Source organism: Mytilus edulis, chromosome 12 (genome assembly GCF_963676685.1).
Source record: "Mytilus edulis chromosome 12, xbMytEdul2.2, whole genome shotgun sequence".
NCBI classification, from domain to species: Eukaryota; Metazoa; Mollusca; class Bivalvia; order Mytilida; family Mytilidae; genus Mytilus; species Mytilus edulis.
This window is the reverse complement of record NC_092355.1, coordinates 60,875,042-60,895,040: the sequence shown is the minus strand read 5'-3', so window position 1 is coordinate 60,895,040 and position 19,999 is coordinate 60,875,042. Positions and strand designations below refer to the sequence as shown.

The 19,999-nt window shown below is 31.5% G+C and overlaps 1 protein-coding gene across 1 annotated transcript; it reads left to right on the top strand.

The window, feature by feature from the left end:
- Positions 1–8,737: 8,737 nt before the first annotated feature.
- On the top strand, positions 8,738–9,253 carry LOC139497745 (uncharacterized). The gene has a single exon (XM_071285979.1). It carries the CDS (start codon positions 8,738–8,740, stop codon positions 9,251–9,253), a length of 516 nt encoding a protein of 171 aa, XP_071142080.1.
- Positions 9,254–19,999: the final 10,746 nt, after the last annotated feature.

Genomic DNA, 19,999 nt, shown 5'->3' with positions numbered 1-19,999 from the left:
AATAAGAGATTTTATGAGAATCTATGTGAATGTATACGTATTGCTCATAGTTCTATTCATTCCACTGTTTTCATTTATGCAAGTGGTGGTGGTCATCTTGAATTTGGCTATTAGCAACACAAACTCAAAATTGGTATAAGAGTACTATCATTGGATCATTTCTACAATAGGATCAAAATGCCTACCAGAAGATTTTTGAAATTTCAGGCAATCAACATTATTGGCCCCTTTGAGTCAATTTTTTTTATGATTGATTGTGCACCAAGGTATGTCGGTACACACGAGGAATATTAAAATAATGAGATGAGGTTGTATTGCCGATTAGACAAGTTATTTGATGAAATAGAACCAAACGGTAATCTGCTCTGTTATCTCTTTAGATAGATTTTGGCCATTTTTAACGTCCTTTTCGGTTACATAGATCTTCAACTGTTTCGGTTCTCATGCATCCTAGGCGTTTTCAATCAAGGTGAATACAGAAAAAACCGCTTCGGACACATGGAAATATTAACTTGTTCTTTCAATTTTTACAGTACTGGGTCGATACCGCTGCTGGTGGACTATCAGTCCTTGAGAGTACCATCAGATCAGTAGTAGTCAGTACTTCGGTACTGACATGATTTGTAACAAACATTTTTTAAATTGTCCGCTGATAAATTTTGAAATTATAAAGAAACTAAGATGTCAAATCCCTCAGGCAAATTAGACCTAAGATGAATTTGGCTATTTTTTTAAGTAATTCTTTGTTATATAGCTTTTCAACTGTGACGGTTCTTATACATCTCTGGCATTCAAATATTCGGCTGTGAGCGTTCCTTATGAAGGTAAATCTAGAAACGCGATGCGGACGCATGAAATTAATAACATGTCGTTTTCATTTTTTTCTCTCTTAAAATTATGTGGCCTTTTTTAGCTTTTCGTGTTCATTTACATTTAATATAAAAATGGGTTTTCGTTTTGTGAGAGAAGAACTCGATCACACCTGAGTGAATAACTCAATCACACATTAGTGAAGAACTCGATCACACCCGAGTGAAGAACTCAATCACACCTGAGTGAAGAACTCAATCACACCTGAGTGAAGAACTCGATCACACATAAGTGAAGAACTCGATCACACATGAGTGAAGAACTCAATCACACATGAGTGAAGAACTCAATCTCACCTGAGTGATGAACTCAATCACACATGAGAGAAGAACTCAATCACACATGAGTGAAGAACTCAATCACACATGAGTGAAAAACTCAATCACACCTGAGTGAAGAACTCGATCACACATGAGTGAAGAACTCGATCACACATGAGTGAAGAACTTGATCACACATGAGTAAAGAACCAGATCACACCTGAGTAAAGAACTCGATCACACATGAGAGAAGAACTCAATCACACATGAGAGAAGAACTTGATGCCAAGCTTTAAACCGTCCCGTGTCTACACAACGACATACATAAGGGAGTAGACAAATTCATATATATATATATATAATATGAATGTAATAAATTCATTATCTTAATGTCGGAAAATGGTATTGACTGTCCAATTGCTTGTATCTTATATTTATTATACAATCATATGGATCATTTCTGTAAAACCGCCTAATAACCGTATTCATAAAGTACATTGCAGATTTCATTGCATGTCTCTTGTCTGTCCTACAATATTGTTCTATGAAATATTGAAATAAATTTCAAACATAAACTCAGTCATTTTTTTTGTTTAGATTTTTATCAAGTTTTCCTTTGTAAGGCATGTGTACAATATCTATATCAGAAACAGTAATGAAAATCTAACAATCATTATACAAGACAAACAATTACACAAAGTATTTACAGCCGATTGCATTGAGTGTGTAGGTAAAAATAATATCTTTGGTTAGCTTGCTTGCTAGCTGAACCGTGAAGTCATTATTAGGTTAGTTAAACTACACTCCTTTAAGAGTAGACTATTCCGACAGATAAGCAATCTATCTGTCTGTAGGATTAGACTACTTCGAAAGGAGGGTAGTATACCTTACCTAATAATGACTTCACTGTTCATCTAACAAGCAAGCTAACCAAAGATATAACCTTTATCTTCACACTCTACAATCGGTTGTAATTTAAATAAATCAATATTAAGAATCGAAGCTCTTACAGAATAACTCGCACATAAAACCGCAAGTGAATCCAAGTACTCCGAAACCAAAAGCATCTGCTGAAGTTAATGTTATTTGTAACCAACATTTTAAAATAAGTACAAAAAACATTCATGAATAATCAATGCAACAAAGAAATCTTATATTTTAATACATTGATAACAAAGTCAATGTTAGTACCGATAAAACTTATGTTCAAAGATCATTTTACAGTGTTAAATATATATTTAAGGATCGACAAGCTTACATGACGCGTATCTTTACAGTGTTAAATATATATCCTTTTAGAAGAAGTTTATTTAAAGGATCGATAAGCTTACATGACTCGTATCTTTACAGTGTTAAATATATGTCCTTTTAGAAAAAGTTTATTTAAAGGATCGATAAGCTTACCTGACTCGTATCTTTACAGTGTTAAATATATGTCCTTTTAGAAGAAGTTTATTTAAAGGATCGACAATCTTACATGACTCGTATCTTTATTTATATAATCGATAAGCTTACATGACTCGTATCTTTATTTATAGAATCGATAAGCTTACATGACTCGTATCTTTACAGTGTTAAATATATATCCTATTAGAAGAAGTTTATTTATAGGATCGATAAGCTTACATGACTCGTATCTTTACAGTGTTAAATATATATCCTTTTAGAAGAAGTTTATTTAAAGGATCGATAAGCTTACATGACTCGTATCTTTATTTATATAATCGATAAGCTTACATGACTCGTATCTTTATTTATAGAATCGATAAGCTTACATGACTCGTATCTTTACAGTGTTAAATATATATCCTATTAGAAGAAGTTTATTTATAGGATCGATAAGCTTACATGACTCGTATCTTTACAGTGTTAAATATATGTCCTTTTAGAAGAAGTTTATTTAAAGGATCGACAATCTTACATGACTCGTATCTTTACAGTGTTAAATATATGTCCTTTTAGAAGAAGTTTATTGATAGGATCGATTAGCTTACATGACTCGCATCTTTACAGTGTTAAATATATGTCCTTTTAGAAGAAGTTTATTTATAGGATCGATAAGCTTACATGACTCGTATCTTTCCAGTGTTAAATATATATCCTTTTAGAATAAGTTTATTTATAGGATCGATAAGCTTACATGACTCGTATCTTTCCAGTGTTAAATATATATCCTTTTAGAATAAGTTTATTTATAGGATCGATAAGCTTACATGACTCGTATCTTTCCAGTGTTAAATATATATCCTTTTAGAATAAGTTTATTTATAGGATCGATAAGCTTACATGACTCGTATCTTTACAGTGTTAAATATATGTCCTTTTAGAAGAAGTTTTTTTTAAAGGATCGACAAGCTTACATGACTCGTATCTTTACAGTGTTAAATATATATCCTTTTAGAAGAAGTTTATTTAAAGGATCGATAAGCTTACATGACTCGTATCTTTACAGTGTTAAATATATATCCTTTTAGAAGAAGTTTATTTAAAGGATCGATAAGCTTACATGACTCGTATCTTTATTTATATAATCGATAAGCTTACATGACTCGTATCTTTATTTATAGAATCGATAAGCTTACATGACTCGTATCTTTACAGTGTTAAATATATATCCTATTAGAAGAAGTTTATTTATAGGATCGATAAGCTTACATGACTCGTATCTTTACAGTGTTAAATATATGTCCTTTTAGAAGAAGTTTATTTAAAGGATCGACAATCTTACATGACTCGTATCTTTACAGTGTTAAATATATGTCCTTTTAGAAGAAGTTTATTTAAAGGATCGACAATCTTACATGACTCGCATCTTTACAGTGTTAAATATATGTCCTTTTAGAAGAAGTTTATTTATAGGATCGATAAGCTTACATGACTCGTATCTTTCCAGTGTTAAATATATATCCTTTTAGAATAAGTTTATTTATAGGATCGATAAGCTTACATGACTCGTATCTTTCCAGTGTTAAATATATATCCTTTTAGAATAAGTTAATTTATAGGATCGATAAGCTTACATGACTCGTATCTTTCCAGTGTTAAATATATATCCTTTTAGAATAAGTTTATTTATAGGATCGATAAGCTTACATGACTCGTATCTTTACAGTGTTAAATATATATCCTTTTAGAATAAGTTTATTTATAGGATCGATAAGTTTACATGACTCGTATCTTTACAGTGTTAAATATATGTCCTTTTAGAAGAAGTTTATTTAAAGGATCGACAAGCTTACATGAATCGTATCTTTACAGTGTTAAATATATGTCCTTTTAGAAGAAGTTTATTTATAGGATCGATAAGCTTACATGACTCGCATCTTTACAGTGTTCAATATATGTCCTTTTAGAAGAAGTTTATTTATAGGATCGATAAGCTTACATGACTCGTATCTTTCCAGTGTTAAATATATATCCTTTTAGAATAAGTTTATTTATAGGATCGAAAAGTTTACATGACTCGTATCTTTACAGTGTTAAATATATGTCCTTTTAGAAGAAGTTTATTTAAAGGATCGACAAGCTTACATGAATCGTATCTTTACAGTGTTAAATATATGTCCTTTTAGAAGAAGTTTATTTATAGGATCGATAAGCTTACATGACTTGCATCTTTACAGTGTTAAATATATATCCTTTTAGAAGAAGTTTATTTATAGGATCGATAACCTTACATGACTCGTATCTTTCCAGTGTTATACATATATCCTTTTAGAATAAGTTTATTTATAGGATCGATAAGCTTACATGACTCGTATCTTTACAGTGTTAAATATATGTCCTTTTAGAAGAAGTTTATTTAAAGGATTGATAAGCTTACATGGCTCGTATCTTTACAGTGTTAAATATATATCCTTTGAGAAGAAGTTTATTTATAGGATTGATAAGCTTACATGGCTCGTATCTTTACAGTGTTAAATATATATCCTTTGAGAAGAAGTTTATTTATAGGATTGATAAGCTTACATGGCTCGTATCTTTACAGTGTTAAATATATATTATTATCCTTTTAGAAGAAGTTTATTTAAAGGATCGATAAGCTTACATGACTCGTATCTTTACAGCGTTAAATATATATCCTTTTAGAAGAAGTCTATTGGATCGATAAGCTTACATGACTCGTATCTTTACAGTGTTAAATACATATCCTTTATGAAGAAGTCTATTTATTGGATCGATATTTTTGTTGAATATTGTCACAACCGCAAGAGCAGAGGTCATTTTTCAATGTAGTTGAGTAGACAAATTTTACACATTTAGTAGAACAAATTAGACATTTTAAGCTGTTGTTATAAATGAAAAATATCAATGTTTCTAGTCAATAAATTATAACAAAATGTTTGGGATATTGGGTTCTAGGATAGTTGCTATGGAAACAAAAATGTGTAATTTTTGCCTTTTTAACTCTGAAAAGTGACCATGTTATCAAGATAATCCATGAAAAAGTAATAATTATTAAATGACTATGATGTGCAATCTATTGGTTATTAAATTACCATGAATTTGACCCGAGGTCAAAGGTCATTGATGACCTTGACCTTTGAACTTGTGTATATTTATTTGAATTTTGAAAGGAAATGTAATAGAAAGAGGCATACTATACATGGAGAAAATGTTCAGGACGTTTAAATCCACTTTTTTTATTAACATATGAACATCAAAGAGCCAAGGTCATGTCAAAAGTGCTTAGCAACCACCCTTATTTAAAAAAAAGTACCTAGCAACCATACATGATTAGATTTAGGACTATATAAACAATTACATAGACCTAACTTAAAAGGTTTTGGGGGGTTGTTCATCACATACGTTTTAAACAATCATTCATTTAAAGTGAAAAAATGTCTAGCAACCATTTATTTATATAGGAAAAGTGCCTAGCAACCATCTATTTATATTGAAAAAGTGCCTAGCAACCATTTATTTATAAAGAAATACTGCGCAGTAACAATATATTTTAGGTTTCATTGGGACAAAAATCATAAAAAAATAAAAAAATATAAATATGCAGTTTTCTTTTTTAAAATAACACATGTATAATCCAGAATAGTAAATTATATGGCAAATTCAATTTCATGAGACTTATTACACATTCAAATGCAATAATTGAAAGATGTCGTCCGAGGAGACAACTCTCCTCAAGACACTTAATGTTATTTTTCAGACAGGTCCTTTGAATTTACAAGAAGAAGTCAAAAGAAATACGGGTATAACTGCTAAGAGAACGACCAGTTTATATCTTTGGTTGGGATTGGCCTTTCGGGCAAGAGTTTATGCATAGACAGAATAATCATTTTCACTCGTTATAAGGCTTGATTACTTATTTCATATTTTCATTATGTACACACTTTTTTCGTGTTTCAAATCGATTGTGGCTGATGTGCATCTGAATGTACCGAAAATTCTTTTTCATCATGTTTTGTGCAATATTATTGAACTTCAGTTCAAGACACTATCACATTCATTTCATTAAGCATCCATTATCCCCATCACAAAATATAAAATGGTACTCCATAACTTATAGAACTACCCTGTATCCGCTCATTGCTATGTTTGTATTTCAACAGTAATGATTTATTTCAACAGCGGAAGATTAAAAAACAAACTTTGTTAGAAAAAAAAAATATGTTGTGTGTTTAGCAAAAAATATTTTTTTAATAGAGCCTAAGGGCCAAGTGAGATTTTCTCATAACATTGGGCTATTCGTCGTTAATTTGTTAAAAAAATATTCTCCTCTGAAACTAATAATCGAACGGACTAGGCCAATCAAGACCCCTTTTTGACCCCAAAATATAGCGTTTTACAAAGTTGCTAAAAATGTTAACCCTTAAGCTATTTATAAGAAAGTAGTATGCGTTTGTTAGATGAATATGAGTAGTTTTTGACAATACAATTGACAGGCGTCAGGTAGTGTTCTTGAATCATTATGTCATGCAAAAATACCGAAATTTTAGAATTTGTGCTAATTGTAAGACGGTTTTTGTCTTGAATGGAAGTGGTGGCACTTGTGTTTAGTCTTGATATTAGAATAAAAATATTGTATTTAATGAAAATGCATTATAGATGTTGAGACTGAACATGAATTCGGCATTCATCCATTTTAGACAAAATCCATCTATAAAAATGAAGTTTAATAGCAAATTTGATAGATTTTCATATTTGAACTTGAATGTTAGCGTTTGTAATGACCAAATCAGTTCAAGTCTGTAACACAAACTGATTGAATCGAGTGACGTACACACTTAAGTGTTTTAAAAAAATGTAATATTTTCGGCACAATTATCTTTTACCGGACTTCTCCTTAAATAAACTCATCATAGATACCAGGACTAAATTTAGTAAACCTGACTTAGCCACAATCATCATTAGTGTATGTCATCTAAAAAATATGTCCCATGATGGCTAACATTGTCAAAATAGAATATAGGTGTAAAATGCAAGTTTAAATTGTCTATCATCATGAAAACTGTTATAATTAGAACAAGAGGCTGTCAGATAGAGAGAAAACCGCATTTTCCTGCAGAGGTCTCATTTTGTCATCAGTAACAATATATTAAAATTTGATAAACATTGATTGAACGATTCATGAGTGAATGCACAGACACGACTGGAAACGCCATTTTTCAATCTTTCAAGAACCATAACTCCTGAACGGTAAAAGTCCAAATCGTCATTATTGAAGTTGACCTCCATTTTGTTCTCAGTAACAACATATTAAAATTTTCAAATCTTTAGTTGAACGGTTCATGAGTAAATGCACGGACAACATTTGGCTGTCGCCCGCCCGCCCGACCGATCGACCGACCGCCGTACATCCCCAAATCAATGACCGTTTTTTTTCTTCGAAAATCCGGTCAAAAATCTGACAGGAGCTTAAATATTCCGAGTAAAGGGATCTTCCTATTATCTATTTGCAGGGGAGTTTCTGCCCTGAAAGGGTTTCTTTTGTCTTTTTTGCCTATTATCTTGAAAACAATAATAGATAAAGAGAAACATTTAATACAGTAATTATCAGCAAAACCAGATCTTCGTTGAAATCGTCAGCTGATTTTTTTTTTGAGTTATTGCCCTTTAGGACGTTTTTGTGTGTGCGTTTTTGCCTTATATAAAAAATATCATTAACGCATAAGGAAACTTTAAAATACAAAACTTATCGACAAGACTCGATTACAAATAATTTAACATTGTTAAATTCGTTTGACAACCCCTAATTAAAGTTAATACCCTTTAATGACGATTTAGGGTAACAATCGACATTTAGTATTAACATAGATATATTAATAAAGAATTAGCTATGTATAACTACAAAAGTAAATAAATAAGAGTTCATAATTGGGACAAGGAAACAAGATAAATTGCTGTTATTTGAATTTTGCTCACTTAGTATTCATTTAAGGCCAAAACGTCTGTATGGAGTAAAAGGAAAATTTCGGATATGTGGATTAATTAGTCTTGTTGGTAATTTTTGCTCTTTAATTGTTCATTTATCCATATTAGTTTCAATAGAAATACTTTTGATTTGTTATATTGATTTCTATCCATGTATAAAAGTTTCAAAATTCAAAACATAAAAGTGAAACACGAGGCCCCTGGGAAACGATATTATGATGACATTCCATCCAGCTAAATGCTACACACTTAGAGTATCGAGAAAGAAAAACCCAACAATAGAAGAGTATGAAATGATGGGACAACAAATATCCACAGTCCACCAATATCCATACCTCGGAGTCGAATTATCAGAAGATCTCAGTTGGGATCCTCACATTATAAAAGTCATCACAAAATCCAACAGAGTACTAGGATTCCTAAGACGCAACATCTGGAAGTGTCCACAATACATAAAAACGCAGGCCTATACATCGCTAGTGCGCCCACATCTTGAGTACGCCTCCACAGTTTGGGACCCATATCGAAAACACCACATTGACTCACTAGAAATGGTCCAAAGAAGAGCTGCCAGATTTGCGACATCAACATACAGTCGGGAACCAGGGACAGTAACAAATATCATGACAACCCTAGAATGGCAAACGCTAGAATCTAGACGGAAATCTAGTAGACTGAGCATGTTCTACAAAGCCACACATGGAAGGCGGCAGTCAACATACCATCATACGTGAGAAGACCATCTACCTCAACTAGACAATACCATTCAGAAAAATTTACTCAGATCAGTACCTCCACAGATGCCTACAAATACAGCTATATACCACGCACCATCACCGACTGAAACAGTCTGCCTCCTGAAGCCTTCCTAGCTACATCTCGGGAATGCTTCAAGCAGCAGCTTCGGAGACTGCAGCTGTAAACAGAAACAACCTGATTTTATCCAAATTTTAATTGCACTTGTAAATACTGAGCACGCAGGTTGACGTTTGCACAGCAGTATCTGCGTTATGGATTTCCACGACAGATCAATAGTATAGATGTAGATGTATGATTCAACTCGTTTTTTTTTTTGTGTAAAATTGATAAAATACTTTGAAACAAACATGTACAGCATTGGTAATTCAAATTAGAACAGGAGACAAAGTGGCTGTTGATTAACTGAAATTTACATGAGTAAAATCATGAATGTGAATTATTAAGAAACACAATTACTATTCTTAAAAGACATTTGAGAGTCTAATTGGAAGAATGAATTACAACTTTAGTTTCAAAATTTCAGAATTTTTTCCTAAAGCAACAATACAATGATGGTTGCTAGACATTGTCTAGTTATATGAGAATGGCTGGTCAAGTCTTTTTGACAATATTGACCCCTTATCTTTTAATTATGATCTTATTCATAGTTCGTATAAATCTGAACCCAACTATGTATAATTGCTAGGTACTTTTATATCAAGTAATGGTCGTTGCTAAGAACTTACGACATGACCTTCACATTTGGCATATTGCTTTCATACTAATAAAAGCGTAACACTTTTTCTAAATACTTTGTGTGTATATTTGTTACAATTTCCTAACAAAATTTAATAAAAAAGGCTGAAGGACAAAGTCAAGGTATCAATAACCTTTGACCTTTAGGTCCACTTTCAGGTCATTCAATGCACCACATGTCCCCATTGATTTTTATTTTGTATCTGTCACTGTTTAAAGCTATTTTAATAACAATGTCAAAATTCTTTCACAAAATACCAAGTATGACACTTTTTTCGTTCCAATAACAACCACCCTAGCAACCTATTTCCCTAGCCTTGATTGATAAATTATTTCTAGGCAACAGTGATAGTTTACATTTAGTGCCTTATTATAATTGGTTGTGGATGCAAAATTGTAAAATCATGTCATGCAAAATGACTAAAATTATTTGCCTGCTTGAATACATTAAAAACTCCACTATTTAAATCAGTGCTGCATCCTTCTTCCCTTTTTGTAAGAATTAATTTTTATAATTCATCTTACTTCATTAAGTGTTAAATTTTAATGAACAAAAGTCAAAATATTCATCAAAATTGAAATGTGTGCACGATGACTGCTTAAAATGGGTAACTTTTGTTCGTCGAAATATGCATTTTTGAGGCAAAATCCATGGGGACCCGTTGCCATGGCAACGGAGGCATAAACAAGTTTTTTGTCAAAATATTTCTTGTTTGTTTATCGATACCTACCAATAAAAACCAAATTTCAAGAAAATCTGAGACTATGCGTGCCGCAACTTGGTTTGTGGTTACAAAGAATTGCTAAAAACTAATACCTTTAATGTAATATCATAAGTAGATGTGTTTGAATCGTCTCCATCCGTGGTAAAATTCTTCAATCTAAACAAAACTCAAATAAATCTAACGGTAACATATCATACCTGTCATTCGTGACATTGGTTGTTTAAATAAACATGTCATAACAGTTCATGCAAGCATATCTTCATAAGGGACGACATCAAGAGTTCAATGAAGGATACAAAACTTAATTTATATAGTTTTTTCACTGACCCCTTCTACCCCCCTCTTAACTTAATTTGGGAAAAATTGATTGACCAATAAGGATACATGTAAAATCGATGTCAATTTATACAAAACTTGCAGCAATTTGACCCCCACCCTCTAACTATTTGAATTATCCTTCATTATTTTTTGATGTCGTCCCTAAATGCATTCAATAATTGATGTTTATTATTATACATTGTTTATACTTTTATTTATGTTTTGAAGGTTTATATGATGCTATTTTTTACCTTATGAAAGATGTATATGTTCATACTCCATAAGATTTGATGGACCAGAATTTCCAGAACGTTCAATTTTTTGCCAATATTTACGAAGTGAACATAATGAACAGATCTTCGGAAATCAGGGAATTATTTTGATTGTATAAACCTATTATTTTTAGAGTTGAAAACCCTGCACACAGACAAAGCGTCCTTAAAACTATTAAATTTCCCATCTACTGGTGAATTAAACTTATTATAAGTTGATAGAAAGTTTTTACTGCTGGAAACTTTTTACTGTTTAATATGCAAACGCAAAGCCAATAGTAACATGTCAGCATGTTTAAAAAGCAAAAAAAGTACGAGTCTGGCCTAAAAAGATGTGTTAACCCACGTGGTTAAAACTATACAGACCAAAGCTACTGATAAATCGATAGTCAATACAGAATCTTCGTCCATGTCGATTTACCATGAACTGAAATCAATGTAATTAATCTTGCCAAAAAATATCAAAACATCCAAAGAATATTTACAAGACGGAAGTCAAAACAGTACTGATATCATGGTGTTTCACACAGATTGTTTAATAGTTGAATGCAATTATCTACAATCAATACATCCAAAGTATATTTACAAGACGGTAGTCAAAACAGTACTGATATCATGGTGTTTCACACAGATTGTTTAATAGTTAAATGTAATTATCTACAATCAGATATTGGGAATGCAAACATTGCTGTCAGCATAATTGAACTATAGAATGATAAAGTTTATCTTAAACGACCATTTGAAAAGTCAAATTTTGATATAGTATGCGCGAGCCAAATATGTAAAAGTGAGAAAAAATGGTAACAGTTGACATATCATCTCCACATGAAAATCTAGATAATTCGAGTATTTTTATGATTTAAGTGATAAAGAATAGTATTCGCTATCATACTTTAAACTTATTCAATGTTAAATAAGGCGGTCATTTTCGATGAATTCAAACAATCAGTGACAACAATGATTATCATTAGTTATGATATATAAAACTTTAGAAATCTATATTAGTGTGTTATGCGTTGTTGGTTTTCCTCACGGTCGACACCCATTGCAATTGTTACATAGTCAATAAGTTAAAAAAACGAGAACTGTCACACATTCTATGACATTTTAATGTTGCCGGGACAATCATTGCATATTTGTTTGTTTTTATTATATTGATTAACATTTTAAAATCGTGTTGACTAGTGTATCCCTATTTTGACATTTTTACCTACAAAATATATTATGTCTGTTTGTTTTGTTCACACAGTGTTGTCAATATAGTGGAATGTTATGCGACTGTCACACAAATGGGTGGTTTAGCTAGCTATAAAACCAGGTTTTAATCCACCATTTTCTACAAAAGAAAATTCCTGTACCAAGTAGGGAATATGATAGTTGTTATAAATACGTTTGCTAGATTTGAGCTTTTGATTTTGCCAGTTAGTAATGGACTTCCCGTTTTTAATTTACCGCAGAGTTTTTTTATTTTTGTGATTTAACTTTTTATACATGAATAAAACTTTGTAATATATTTGATTCTCCTAGTAGTAATCTTCATTATTATGTTTTGATATTTCTTGACTGCCAAGATGATCAAAATATGTGATATATTTTTCTTAAGGCGAGGAACTGTGTCCATTTTTTCTGCAATACTTTCCGTTAAATCACTGACAGGAATGAACTTGCTTCATATGCTGTATCTATACTTAGTTTCGGGGGTACCCAATCGCATTGTCTACCACATTTGGTAAAAGGTGATGAAAAAATTGGACGAGGAAATGTTTGTTGTTGTGAAAATGAACAAAATGATTAACAAAATGAACAAAACACAATCAAAAAGAAAAGACATTAACACCCTAGTACATTAATCAACTTGGTTAGCGTCAATTAACAATTGTAGATTCTATAATTGCAATGCGTATCTCAATTGAGATATGAAGCATTAAATTCTTAATTGTCTAGCAGTCAGTAATTTCGCACGAAGATTAAAACATTGTAAATATAACAACTGATAAAACAAATGTTGTGTTAAACTATCGTTTATCTCAGTGGGTTAGGAGATAAGTAAACAAATTTGAAGTATAATATACTTGACATTATGTATTCATGTAACTGCCATACTCATTCGATAATACACAAATATTTAACAAAATTGTACCTATAATATTGAACTTCTTGATATATAATATTTAATGATCCTTACATTCACTGAAATGTTAAGGTCATTGATTGTGAGAATTGCTCTAGCTATCTATGTTAAGCCTATGGGATTGTCATGAACCATTGCATAGTGTACGGTTAATCAAATATCTATCGGGTTGTATTATGTCTTATTACGAGCTTAATTGTATAACAAAAATTGGTCATAGTTTATTTATTTCGATGTGAAATTCCAGTTGTCTTTCCTTTTTAATTGTGCTTCTATATGTATACAAGTTTCTCCATAGTTGGAGCACCATCTATTACTAAAAACACCCCTAAAATTGGTATAATCTTGATTTTCACCCCTTCACGTATAATGGACCGTTCCATATGGTAGTATATAAGCCAGCTCAAGACAGAGAAACTTTGTCAGTTATATGTGGACCGTTGAAGTGATAACATCAGGGATTATTTTCCAACTGGTAAGTAGAGTGAATTAAGTGATTCCAAAGGATATATAAATAGTGTTCGGATTTATATGTGGATATTGCAATAGTGATTGTGATACAATGTATAAAGTGAATCTGATATATATAAGTGGTTATTGTATTAATGAGAATACAAGGTGTATACTTGCTGGTGTTGCAAGTTGTACTATGTGGAAGTGTGAATACTTCATTGATTTATATTAGTGAGAATACAAGGTGTTTACTTGCTGGTGTTGCAAGTTGTTATATTGTGGAAGTGTATTAGTGAAAGTGCACTGTGTTAAACGTTACCAGTAGGATAATATTCATTGTGTGGGAACTCAAAAGGATAGTTAGTGCGTGAGTTCAGCTGTGTTATATATATATATTCCTTGTGAATTGAAACATTGTGCTAGTGTAATTGTTGCATTGTGTTATTGTGGTTAGTTGCAGACTAACAAGGTGATACTACATATTGGTGGACGTTGTAAATAGAAGTTGTATATATGTGATTTTGTGTTCATACGTTTTGCGTAATACTTACTTGATGCATGTTGCAAAGTAATCTGTTGGTGACATGGTGTAATAAAGGGCCGTATGCATGTTGCATAATAATCTGTTAGTGCCATTGTGAATAAATCGGTCTGATACATGTTGCATAGTGATTGCATAGTGACATTGTGTATATATTCTGTTATGAAACATTGTGTCTGTGCATTGTGAATGAGGTACTTCACCCGGCATTTTGATTAATGTGCATTGTGTGGCGTATATATTTGACATTGTGAATTCATTTAAGGGTGTGTTAATTCGATAGGACAACTTCTTGTGGTGAAAAAAATGAGTTGAACACTTGAAATCCTGATTTATTCAGATACGGATCCATTGATCGCCCGGTTACACGTTACAATTGCATAGTGCTAAGTTAAACAAATTTCTATCGGATTGTATTATGTCTTGTTGCGAATTCTGATTGCATAGTGCTGAGTTAATCAAATATCTATCGGGTTGTATTATGTCTTGTTGCGAATTTTGATTGCATAGTGTACGGTTAATCAAATATCTATCGGGTTGTATTATGTCTTATTACGAGCTTAATTGCAAGGTGCTAAGTTAAACAAATTTCTATCGGATTGTATTATGTCTTGTTACGAATTCTGATTGCATAGACGGCGTGCACAAAGCTGAGTCCACAAACGTAACGTCTTCAAAGTACTAAAATCATTTGCGACGTCGGCATTTTCCCCCAAAAGCGCGTAACAAAAACACTGGACACTTAGTTTATCACATAACTTTAAATATTTACGTTCAACATATTTCTTTTTTTCTTTCGAACAAAAAAGTGCAGCAATATTTATCTAGATTCTGGAAATATAGATAAATATGTGCTCAGAGCAGAGAAATGGAAATGATTAGCGATTATGTCGTGGACCTCTTTCAGAAAATAGCGTTAAAACGTCTTTAAATTGTAACATAATAGCTGGACATTAAAAAAATCAGGTGTTCAGTCTGGACTATCGAATCATTCATATTTTGAAGATAATTTTAAACCTCTGGTTATGCACATTTGGAATACCATGTTATTTTGAAAATAAAAAGATTGCAATTACATATTTTTCTTGCCGATTCTTCCATTTCGATTATTAGTCCTTCCAAATTACTACTTCTTACACATAACGAAGATCATTCCAGACTTATCCACCGTGATCTTTTTTGATTTTTTTTGCAATGAATTTAGTGTGATGTCCGAGTCCGAATCCGAACAGTTCTATTATACGAAAATGCAGAAAAATATGTTGAATTTGTATAAGTTTTAGGTCAAAAACTCTTATTTATACTTATTTAATGTTACAAGTTACACTGTATTTTTTGCCGTTTTCTATATGTCCGTTTCATGCTTTATAGATTAAATTTTAATTTACCTTACTAGTAATGTGGATTTTAATGGCATGCATTCATCATTTTATCATAAAAAATTTCTTATTCTTATTCTTATTCAGAAATATTTTAAACACGGTTGTATAGAACTTTTTAAAACGCGCATTTTACAGTTGCCGTCAACTTTGTGCACGCCGTCACAGTGCTGAGTTAATCAAATATCTATCGGGTTGTATTATGTCTTGTTACGAATTCTAATTGCATATTGCTAAGTTAATCAAATATTTATCGGATTGTATTATGTCTCGTTAAAAATTCTTATTGCATAGTGCTAGGTTAATCAAATATCTATCGGAACGTTTTATGTCTTGTTACGAATTCTAATTGCATAGTGCTAAGTTAATCAAATATTTATCGGATCGTATTATGTCTCGTTAAAAATTCTTATTGCATAGTGCTAGGTTAATCAAATATCTATCGGATTGTATTATGTCATGTGACGAATTCTGATTGCATAGTGCGATGATAATCAAATATCTTTCGGATTGTATAATGTCTTGTTACGAGTTCTAATTGCATAGTACTAAGTTAATCAAATATCTTTTGGATCGTATTATGTCTTGGCATGAATTATACTTGCATAGTGCTAAGTTAATCAAATATCTATCGGATTGTATAATGTCTTCTTACGAGTTATAATTGCATAGTACTAAGTTAATCAAATATCTTTTGGATCGTATTATGTCTTGTCATGAATTATACTTGCATAGTGCTAAGTTACTCAAATATCTATCGGATTGTATTTGTCTTGTCATGAATTATACTTGCATAGTGCTAAGTTACTCAAATATCTATCGGATTGTATTATGTCTTGTTACGAATTCTGATTGCATAGTGCTAGGTTAATCAAAATTATGTCAGATCGTATTATATCTTGTGACGAATTCTAATTGCATAGTACTAAGTTAATCAAATATCTTTTGGATCGTATTATGTCTTGTCATGAATTATACTTGCATAGTGCTAAGTTAATCAAATATCTATCGGATTGTATAATGTCTTCTTACGAGTTATAGTTGCATAGTGCTAAGTTACTCAAATATCTATCGGATCGTATTATGTCTTGTTACGAATTCTGATTGTATAGTGCTAAGTTACTCAAATATCTATCGGATTGTATAATGTCTTATTACGAGCTTAATTGCATAGTGCTAAGTTAATCAAATATCTATCGGATTGTATTATATCTTGTTACGAATTCTGATTGCATAGTGCTAAGTTAATCAAATATTTATTGGACTGTGTTCTGTCTTGTTACGAATTCTTATTGCATAGTGCTAAGTAAATGAAGTATCTAACGGAATGTTTTATAACTTGTTACGAACTCTACATTTATCAAATATCTATTGGATTGTATTATGTCTTGTTACGAATTCTAATTGCATAGTGCTAAGTTAATCAAATATCTATCAGATTGTATTATGTTTTGTAACGAATTCTGATTGCATAGTGCTATGTTAATCAGAAATCTACTAGATTGTATTATGTCTTGTTACAAATCTGTACTATAACTTGTTACGAACTCTACATTGATCAAGTATCTATTGGATTGTGTTCTGTCTTGTTACGAATTCTTATTGCATAGTGGTAAGTAAATGAAGTATCTAATGGAATGTACTATAACTTGTTACGAACTCTACATTGATCAAGTATCTATTGGACTGTGTTCTGTCTCGTTACGAATTCTTATTGTATAGTGCTAAGTAAATGAAGTATCTATTGGATTGTGTTCTGTCTTGTTACGAATTCTTATTGTATAGTGCTAAGTAAATGAAGTATCTAATGGAATGTACTATAACTTGTTACGGATTCTACATTTATCAAGTATCTATTGGATTGTGTTCTGTCTTGTTACGAATTCTTATTGTATAGTGCTAAGTAAATGAAGTATCTATTGAATTGTGTTCTGTCTTGTTACGAATTCTTATTGTATAGTGCTAAGTAAATGAAGTATCTAATGGAATGTACTATAACTTGTTACGAACTCTACATTTATCAAATATCTATTGGATTGTATTATGTCCGATTGACACGATTGTAAATGTGCATGCAAAAGAAATCTTCTTTACATTATAACTAAGATAGACACAATGAAATATGTTATGGAAAATGCATATTTTAAAAGTTTTTCTTGAAGTATAACATACCGAGGGACGTCAGTATTGTTCAAATAAACAATCCTGACGCCCCGAGGCGGGTGACACGACAGGAAAGAACCTATAAATATGCATTATCTGACTTATATTACGTCAACAAATATTATTTTCTGCAAAGATTTGTAGTATTTCCATCCTATTTTACCGAGAAAAATAATGTGAAATATTCTTTTCTGATTACAATCAGGTTTTAATACACCCTACGGCTCATTTTGTTATGTGTACTACAACTCTATAATTATTCTAGATATAAACTTAAGGAATCATTGTTCAGTTACAATTATAGAAATATTTCTGTAACTGCACAAAGAAAGACACGAATTGTTTCGGTGTATGAACAAACTTTATTTGATAAGTTAGTTATTGTACTTTTATCAACTTTGTTTATGAAAGGGGAATGCTTTATTGTTTTTTCAACATTTTTCAAGGCATTTGTATCTCTGGAAAAAACAAATATATCGTTTTTTCACTTTTGTCTGTCAATGCAACTTTTCACTCCCCATTTAAAAAGTACGTATTTTTTCTATAGAAAAAAAAATATTGAGTCAATTCATCATTAGATAGAGTAGAGAAAAAGAGTATAAAATTGTAAAAATAGAACTGGGATCAAAGGAAAACGAAATTGTGATGCACACTGATGTAACGCGAAAAACAAACTTCCATGTATAAGTCAAAGTATTATTTCCAAAACAATGTGAATCAATAGGATTTTCAAAATGCTACAGACGAAAGAAAGGAAGTATTGTTACTGCCTTAAAACAACAAATATGAAAAATTTAAAAGTAAACCATCAGTTGGCAACAACACACGATAACTATCGACCGAATTAAATGTTACAGTAAATTAAAGTTTGCATTTCATTCGGGAAATACATGACCTTACTCAGGTCATAATTTTATGCCTTGAAGCAAATTTCATTGCAAATTTGGTATCGTCTTGTTGAATTCTTCCAAAGAATGACTCTAATGTAGGTATATTAGGGATACTTATACCCCTGTAACATTGAATAAAACCTGAACCTGATAAGGATGTAGCTGAGAATTTTGGCGTTAACAAAGAAAAGATGCTAAACATCCAAATGTAATTATCAGACTATAGACACGTTCGGATATTACAATGCTCCAACACTACACCATACGAATAACAAGTTATGAAGTTAATAGCATGACTTGTGAGGATTATTATGACCTTATACAATATGTCAGCACTGAACAGTCACTGAACTATTGCGGTTCTGCCTTATAATTGGTTGTTAAAGATACGCTGATATAACACTTTGAAATCCGTCGTCCGAATTTCTAAATAAGATAATATTCATTCTGTGTATCCTTCCATGGTAGCAGCTCCTATGTGCATGTTGTAGCCGTGAAACATTATTGTTTTCGGGTCCTGAAAGTATCATTTTAAAAGAAAAAGTTAGGTACAGTGTAGTTTCTTGATTATTCCTTCCCAATCTCCATGACGAAGAAAGTTCGTTTTTCTCCACTCATCTTCAACTCCTTATTACAAAATTCCACGTAACATTCTGCATTTAAGACTCGACGTATGGTTTACCCATGCATATACAATAATTTAAATACCTTTGCGGAAGGTGTCTGTTAAAGATGCCTTCTAATGTATCAACACTTAATCCAGATGAATCATAATTCTGTATCGAAAGGATATAGTACTATAAATTCACAACAACGAAAGAATCCAAAATAGACCATAGGGAATGCAGCTTCCAAAAAAATGAAAACAACGTGTACTGTGTGGAATAACGTTTCAACTATCTATCAAGTATTATAATAAACATATATTTTATGCTTTGTAGTGTATAAGTATCGCCTAGCATGTTTGACTCCCAGAACAAACTTTAATTTGTCTATCTAAAGTAAACATCAATTGAAATAGAATTATAATAATTATTGACTTGTTTCTGGATTAAAGCATTTTTCGTTTATTCTGTTCCAACCAAAGTATGTGTTTGTAATTGTAATGTTGTCC

Excerpts from the sequence above, each read along its gene's own strand:
- LOC139497745 (XM_071285979.1), top strand. The coding sequence starts at position 8,738 with ATGACATTCCATCCAGCTAAATGCTACACACTTAGAGTATCGAGAAAG.